This window comes from Crassostrea angulata, chromosome 3 (genome assembly GCF_025612915.1).
Source record: "Crassostrea angulata isolate pt1a10 chromosome 3, ASM2561291v2, whole genome shotgun sequence".
Lineage (NCBI taxonomy): Eukaryota > Metazoa > Mollusca > Bivalvia > Ostreida > Ostreidae > Magallana > Magallana angulata.
Window position 1 is genome coordinate 17,774,087 of NC_069113.1, and position 8,554 is coordinate 17,782,640.

The 8,554-nt window shown below is 30.6% G+C and overlaps 2 protein-coding genes across 12 annotated transcripts in view; one reads left to right on the forward strand and one right to left on the reverse strand.

Annotated features, from left to right (window-relative positions):
- The window catches only part of LOC128177610 (CSC1-like protein 2), a 34,570-nt gene extending 30,580 nt beyond the window's left edge, over positions 1-3,990 (forward strand). For 9 of the 11 annotated variants that reach the window (XM_052844384.1, XM_052844383.1, XM_052844389.1 and 6 more), the window contains 2 exons: positions 2,136-2,186; positions 2,481-3,990. In XM_052844384.1, coding sequence (XP_052700344.1) covers positions 2,136-2,186; positions 2,481-2,633 — 204 coding nt within the window. In that variant the 3' untranslated portion in view covers positions 2,634-3,990. Of the gene's footprint in view, positions 1-1,436; positions 1,464-2,135; positions 2,187-2,480 lie in introns of all 11 variants that reach the window. The other 2 variants (XM_052844390.1, XM_052844391.1) reach the window with 1 other exon arrangement.
- Positions 3,991-4,956: 966 nt separating this feature from the next.
- Positions 4,957-8,508, reverse strand: LOC128177614 (proteasome subunit alpha type-3-like). Its single transcript, XM_052844404.1, has 10 exons — positions 8,356-8,508; positions 7,974-8,056; positions 7,553-7,676; positions 7,205-7,306; positions 6,693-6,839; positions 6,514-6,579; positions 6,120-6,166; positions 5,895-5,962; positions 5,452-5,516; positions 4,957-5,176 (listed from the first exon to the last, which is right to left on the reverse strand). Exons 1-10 carry the CDS (start codon positions 8,374-8,376, stop codon positions 5,132-5,134), a joined length of 768 nt encoding a protein of 255 aa, XP_052700364.1. The 5' UTR covers positions 8,377-8,508; the 3' UTR covers positions 4,957-5,131.
- Between the last annotated feature and the right edge of the window lie 46 nt (positions 8,509-8,554).

Genomic DNA, 8,554 nt, shown 5'->3' on the forward strand with positions numbered 1-8,554 from the left:
TGAATATTGTTTCATTTTATTAATGTGGCCATGAAATACTGTGTGAGGAAATGTATTGGTCAAAATATATTTATTATAATATGAAATAAAAACTATATTGAGCAGATAATTTTTAACAAACAAATAAGTGTCAATTTGTGTGTGTCAAGTTTGTTAATTTATTTTGAATTTTAAAAAGGTGTGTGTGTGGGTGGGGGGGGGGGGGGGCATCTGCTGCCTTTATTTGCTCTCAATGTGGCCATGAATTTTTTAGTGAGAAATAGTATTGTTTGAATAATTCTCATTATAATAAAAAATAAATGTTTTTTTTGAGCAGATAATTTTTTTTACAACCAAATAATTAGCGTCGATTTGTGTGTTTGTTAAGTTTGTCACTTATTTATTTTTAAAGAAGGGGGGGGGGGGGGGGGTGTTAATGACCATCTGCTGCCCCTATGTTTTTTTTTTAACTCTCAATGTGGCCATGGATTTTTTTTTCAGTGAGAAATAGTATTGGTCAAATAATTATCATTATAATAAAAAAAAATATATTATAATTAACAGATAATTTTTACAACTAAATTAGTGTCAATTTGTGTGCATCAAGTTTTTCAAATTTTTAAAGGGGGGGGGGTGTTGTTAATGACCATCTGCTGCCTTTATTTGCCCTCAATGTGGCCATGATTTTTTTAGTGAGAAATGGTATTGGTCAAATAATTCTTATTATAATAAAAAATAAAAATTCTATTGAACAGATAATTTTTTACAACCAAATAAAAGTCGATTTGTGTGTGTCAAGTTTGTCAATTTTTTGGAATTTTAAGACTTATTTGAGCTTGGTTTTTAAATTCTAATAATGCTGAAGTAATTAACTGTTCATATAAGTTTAAGCTAAGAACCTAGATGACAAATCTCATTTGATTTTGAATGCATGTTGCAAAATAAATTTTTTGTTTGTCATTTTATACATTTCTTTATGATTTATAGAGTGCAAAGAAAGGGGGGTAACTCATCACATCACAGCTCAGTAACGAACCCTCAATGCCATGCTCATATTTTCACATATTGCTCAGTACACACTAATATATGAAATATGTAAATTTTAAAAAAATCTATTGGATAGTTTTTTTGGGGTCAGGTGTCCTTGGCTACCTTAAGTGAAAATTTTAATGTTTGGAGCTTAATTTATGTTTTTGGGAAATATTTTGATTCTCTTAATGTAGCAAATTTTGAGTTGCGAAATTATGGCAAAGTGTGGCCAAATTACTAAATATATTGTACTGGTATTATGATATATAAATTATGTGTTGTACACTGGTTCCCTGCTCCTTGTATTGATGCCTGGCAGTGCTTATCTCCCTTTGTGGTATATCTCTGTGGTGTCAATGTGGTGTATTTGTGGCGTCTGTTGATCTGAGATTGATGATTTCTGTCATTTTTGTCCACTGCACTGCCAGAGCACGGAGGATGATTGTGAGAAGAAGGTAGGCCTATCCACAGCACTCTATCTCAATCTTTAGGGGCTGACATTTTACTGCTAGCATGATAATATGGATGACATTTACAATTGTAATGTTGCATTATGATGTCAAATACTTGTTACTTTGATATTTAAGACTGCGCATATGTTGTTCTAATGGGTAGCATGAGGTAGAGTAATGCTAATAAATATACTTGTTTGTAATGTATGACACATCTACCAGAGAATAAAACAATTCAAGTACGGGCTAGGTATACAATATGATCATGATACAATGTTTATGTCCTGGATAACAATATTCAATTTGTTACAAACAAGCACAAAATTAGAATATGTGATGCTGATGTTTCAGATGCTTTAAACCTCATCTATGATTGTGAGTTGTAACAAATTAGTATGCCATATTACATGAATTTTTGTTATGAATTTTAATGTTATTCAAACTGCATTGATGTTTATTTTTCTTGTTTATAACATACCGGAATTTCAGTCAATTTATTGAACTTACAATTTATATTTATAAGATAAGAAATCAATCTTCCTCAAGATTTAAGAAAAATCATAGTCATGAGTTTATGTATCTATCTATCTATCTATCTTTCTATTAATAAAAATTTTTTTTTAACAAAAATCACTGATAAATGATCCAAATAAAATAAAGCATCTTCCTTTGCAGCAATTTGTGGAACAAGAGCAAAGAGCAAATTCCCCAGAATCTTCGAACAAGGTAAGTAGAATGCATCTCAAAAAATCTACATTTATAATGCTTTTTATAGTCCCCTTTTCTTTCAGATATCTGATGGTTGTCTCATAAAATGTATTAAACATTTACTAACTAATACTTAGTAACTTTCAAATCTTTGAAAATTAATCACTAATCACAAACTCAATGGTTTTACATTGGTATGGATTAAGACTATAAATCGAGTTAATTTTTATTCCTTGATATTTATATTATGTTGATATATCTTTTGAACTAATTAATGTGTAACATGCACTTAATTTATTTTATTTTTGTCAGCCATTTGTTGCTGGTGTGCTGTTGGATAGTGCAACACCATCAGTGAGCAGCTCTAGTCGCCTAGCAACCTCCTACGGTACGATGTCTGGTGCCACGAATGTCAACCAGGAGAATGATGAAATCAACACAAATGGTGTTCACTATGTCCAGTAAATGAACTTGAACCTTACCACTGAACACCAAAAGTTATCACCAGTTTTGTACAACTGTATGAACACCAATGGGTGTTCACTGTGTCCAGTTTATGACCTCCATTATTGAAACTGAAAACAAACAGTGCTTTTTATGCTTGGTGAATCAATAGTTATATGTATAACTACATGACATGCTATGGAGTTAAAGGGTTTAGAAGATGTAAAACTAGAATACCGGTAAATGATCTTAAATCTTAAATGGTGGTCACCATGTCAAGCATGACCATTTTACAAACAAAAAAACCTACCACCAATGTATGTCCATGCAATTGAACCAGAGAATTCTAGGGTGCAAAAACGAAACCCATGGTCTTCATTGTACCTAGCTTTAATTTTTACATTTTAAAAAAATCAAATTATGGAGCAAAACCAATGACTTAACCTGGAAAAACCCAATTTATTTCAGATGTTGTTACATAGTGCAATACAAATTGAGGGTAATAAAAAAGTCATAAATTAATATATACCGGGTAGTTTATATTGTCTGAAAGAGAAAATCTTTTTCATATTGTGCTTATTAATACTGATCAAAAGGTTTTTTTTAAAATGATTTAATATATGTTGTTAATTTATCCTTTGTTCTAAAATATATTGGTTATTATTAGTTGAAAAACCAGAAAACTTTGTCTGATTTGTGGTGTATGTACTTGCATAATATGTTGGATGTCTGTTGAAAGTTGTGCTGCAAATGAAATGCATGATTACTGTACAAAATGTGCATTTTTAGCATAAATACATGTACATGTATTGCTATTATTATAATGAGGATCTTAGAATGAATTTCAGCCTTTCTGCTTCTTCTAAATCTACTTTCTTCACTAAATTTTATATGTTTGGCTAGTACCGGTACATGTTCATCTGCAAGTAATAATATTATGTTAAAATGCTGAAAAATGTGACTTTCAGCAGAAGTGCATGTAATCTATCTCTCTTTCTGCCTGTCTCTCTCTCTAACTTGGCCAATAATTGGCTTTTCTTCAGTATTTTATGACATGTATAAAAATCATCAAATATCCATTTTTAGTGAAGCTTAAAGTGTCTCTGTTGGTCTAATTATAGAACATGTACTAGACTGTTGTCACAAATTATTTTCAATCAGATATATAAAGTTGTATAATTATGTTGCATTTTAGAACGTTTAATACCTATTCAATGTGTGCAATATGTACACATATATGTACATTGCTGGTACATTTTACAAGGCCATTATATTCTTATTTATTGTTAAAGATTTATAGAGTTTATGTATATCAATTATTTCATGTTGTGTATATGTCTTATGTTGCCGACAATTAAATCTATGTCAATTATAAAAAGTGTCTATTTTTAATCCATCTCTAGAGGAGGGAACAAGTTCCTTTATGTTGAAAAATTTAACACTATTTCAGTTACCTGCTCAGTTAAGTTAAATTGGGTTATTTTTAATAATGAAGAAAATTCAAAATTAAAATCGATAAAGAGCATATCTTTATGATAATGGAGGAAGGGGGGGGGGGCAATCTTTCACTTGATTGGTTCAATCTTCTTTCTAATGCATTCAAACAAAATTTTACTGATAAGATGAAAGGAAAGAAACATTCAACAATATGAAAGTGTCCACCATTTAATGTATTGTATTCTGTGGGATAGCTATAAAGATTTTTTTGTAAATGTATGCCATAAAGGTTCATTACAGAAAAGATCATCAGCTAGAATAATTGAATTCTTAGTATATTTTAAGGCTATATTTAAAAAAAAGAACATTGAAAAAAAAAATCAGTGGATTAAGAGGGGTATAATGCAATGGCTATACCATCTACAATATCAAGTTTCAATTAACTTAGTTCATTTCTTTTTCCAAGTAAATAAAGACTGGTGTGAGATGTCTGTGCATACTATAAGCCTTTGAAACTGTTTCAGTTGTGATAAATTTTTTAAAACATTTCCAATGGGAAAATTTCCTAAACTTTCTCCCACACAAATATTTTAATGTTTATAGTAGTCATGGAACACCTTGTTGAAGTTGTGAAGAATATGTATTATAGAAAATTATTAAAATTCTTAAAATCTACTGTGGTTTGATCAATATTAGATGGCATCAAGTTTTGTAGATTTAATGACGATCAGAGTTTCAAGAATACCAGTAATTAAATTTGTTATTAAAAATTTGCACTTTGATGAACATTTAGTATTGAGGATCAACTCAACAACAAAATCCACAAATTAAATGATAACCACAGTATTATCCCTTAAGAATATTGGTGATGAAAGATACCAGTAACAAATCGTAATTAAAAAAAACGCCCATTAAACAACATTTATTATAAAACGGAATACAATGATTTGATCAGAGATGGAAAATAACTGTGAAAGAGCACTATTTATTGATGATGCGTGAGAGAGCACTATTTAAATCCCATGTTGCAGTCTTCCTCCGACTGAAGTTTTGTTTTAAGTCTCTATGGTAACAATCTTGTCTCATAGATCCTCTTCATCTGAATCGTCGGATTCCTCCAGGGCTTCCTAAAAATACCAACAGAGGACTTTAGAACTGGAATTTGTTCCGTGACATACTGAATGTGAATCCAGTTAAGAATAAACTACAGTCAAACTTCATTTTCTCCAAGTATTCAAGATATCAAGGGTAAAATATTTTAAAAATAAGTGGTTGGGACTTACAAATCATTTTGACATATCCATAGTATTTGAGACATTAGTGTTTGAGATGTTGAAGTTCAACTGTATATTTAATTTTATAGGATTGTGTATGTTAATCATTTTCTCTAGACCACACTTACCTTTGCAAATTTCTCTGCCTCTACATAGACATTTTTCGGGACCAACTCATGTTTTCCACCAGTTACTATTTTAATAAAAGAGCACATCTTATAATAACAAGAAATATTTAACAAATATTTATAATATGCAAGGAATTGTATATATAATATGCATAGAATTGTAACTGAATAAAATCAAATAACAAGTCGCAGTGAATTTTTACTGTTGACATCAAATACATGTATAATTAAATGTTTGACTGATAAAAATAGCTATTATGCTGAGTACTAAATTTAAATTATAGTTGTTGCAAGAAAAAGTTTTGGTGTACTTTTACAACAGATTCTATCAAATTACTGAAAGTCACAATTGTAAAATTTTTGCATTATTTAAGCAGACCCTTAAAATAGCAAAATTTTACACCTGCCGAAATACCCATCTTAACAGTTTTCAACTTTGTTACCTTCTCCAACCCAGCTAAGTTCCAATTCAAAGTTCTTGTCTTTTACTTCATCATGGACTATATAAATGCTGAAATCAAATGTAAAATTCTTTATTACAATGAGGCACATGAAAGAGGAAAGTACTGGTGGTGTATGTTATTGTTTATTTTCTCTTCCAAACTAAAGATAATTATAACCTTCACATATATATACATGTAGCTATCCTTTACCATATTTTCACTTACATTTTTGCAACTTCTTTAACTAGGTCAGCAATAGGCATATCTTTCATCTGAAATGAGTCAACAATGTTCTTAAGCAAAATTTTGTTATTGGACAGACATGCTGCTACATACAATTTATGCGAATAAGTAATGAGAGACTTTCTCCCTCCATATCTACAAACTTTCTGTAAATGTAATCAAGTACAGTATAACATGCTTATATCAAACACACTTATAATGTATTAACGCTAATAAGGAAGTGATTTTAATTCCCCCTGGGTTTTAAACATATTGTAAAGCTAACATATATGATGAATTATGTTCATAATGTTGCAAAATCATTCACCCCTGACATTTCGTAATACATGTATAAAGCGTGTTTTACTGTACATGAACCTACGCCCATACTTCTCACCTTCAGTTTTTCTATTTCTGTTTTGGCTGCCTGTTTAGCTTTTCCTGTTGCACACCCGTGATATCCCTGTGAATAAATCAATTGGGTAAGTAATACCTTAATTAAATATAAGTAATTTAGTTTATTTACACCTTTAACCCCCCCCCCCCCCACCTCAGACGAAAACAATTGTACTGTACCCATGAGACTCCTGATGGATCTATCAAGTACATCTGTGGTCCCTCTTCTACTGTGTGGCTCCCAAGGATCATACTGACTCCAAAGGGACGGACACTGCTGTACAGGGTGTGGGCGTGGACGTAGCCTGAGACTCGGTCTGTCAGATGCTGCACAACAATACACAAAGGTTTGAAGTAAGTGTACTATATGCATGTTTTCTTAAAATTTTATACTAGTCTACATACATTAAAACACAATTACAGTAAACATTCTATTAATTAGTTCATGCTTACTGTGAAGTCAGTTCTATTTTCCCCCTTTTAATATTTTATAAATTAATGTAAAATAAACACAGTGGATATTTTAGGTAATATTTATAATGATTCATAAGCACTTAATTATCATAAGAAATTTGCTATGAGGATGTTTGACTGCATACAAGAAAGACAAATGGAAAGTGAATTTTATTTAAAGAGTCATACCAACCAAAATCATTTTATTTTATATCTATTATTGATCTATGACTTCCTACTTTGAGTGGAATTGGTAATCCATAGTTATATCTGTAATTGGAGGCCTCTTCTCTGGCAATTTCTACTACTGCTCTAGAGTCAGCCATTAGTCCTGCAGTAGCCTTAAATTGTAAAAGTACATTGATGAAGATGTAAAAATCACAACTGGCAATAAATGTAAAACTACCATTACAAAATATCTTTTAAAATTCTTAGGCAAAATAACATAAACATGAATTCTTTGAAATTTCTCATTCAATGCATTTTTAATTTTTTTTGTTTAAATTTTTTGTTCTGTTTGTTATGATAGAAGCAACTAAATGTCACATAACTGAATATGACATCAAAAGTACTGTATATCTACTTACAATTCCTATGTGTCTGTCAATATTAAATAGCCTCTTATTAGCTCCAGCTTCATAAAGCTTTGATGTAACAAGTTTTTCTACACCAAATACAACCCCATCTTTTCCTCGGATACCAACAGCAGTCCTAAAAACGCATGTACATTTTACTTCAAATAAAATACTATTTATAATCATTATTATGAATACTCTTCTATTCTTTTTCAATGCTTTGTCAAATTGTGAGCTTAGTAAAGATGCATTTATTAAGGTATGATGATGAAAAGGAATAGCATATTCAACATATTGGAAAAGTTTAATTTGGTTTGATTAAATAGTTTCCATAAAATCCTCTTACATGCTTTCCGAGTGACAAAACTCAATTTCAAGGAGTTTGAGAAGTAAAAACCCACTTAACAGTTTAACTATTGAATCAGGAACTTACCCACTGTTTTCAACAGCTTTTAATGCATATTCAACTTGAAATACACGGCCGTCTGGTGAAAACTGGGAGGCTGACAAATCATACTACAAAAAAAAAAATAATAACTGAGTAACCTGAAAATATACTTTATCTGGAGCATTGAATTTTCCCCAATATTTGCAAAAAGAAACAAATATATCAATGTAAATTTAGTTTTAAAGAGAAGTTTGAAAACATTCAATGCTATAAATAGATATTGTATGTTGAAAATCATTGAACATGCACAATGGCCTGACAACACATATAAACTAAAAATACGTTTTCGGTTATCGGCCAAAGGTATGCAACAAAAACAAATACCATTTTTTAAATAGCTTGAAAAAGATAAAAACAGTAAATTTACCCCGGTTCCAATTGAACTCATGTTTCTTTTCTCAGTTTTCCACCAGCTTTGTCATGCAGCTCAAATCGGATACTTGTGGACGCAAAGTAAAATTGTAAACCAAAAATCCGGAATGCGATAACACTTGAATTTTTTTTTTTATTATTTATTATTTATATATGATTAAAATGTTTTTTAAAAGCCATGTGAAACAAATGTG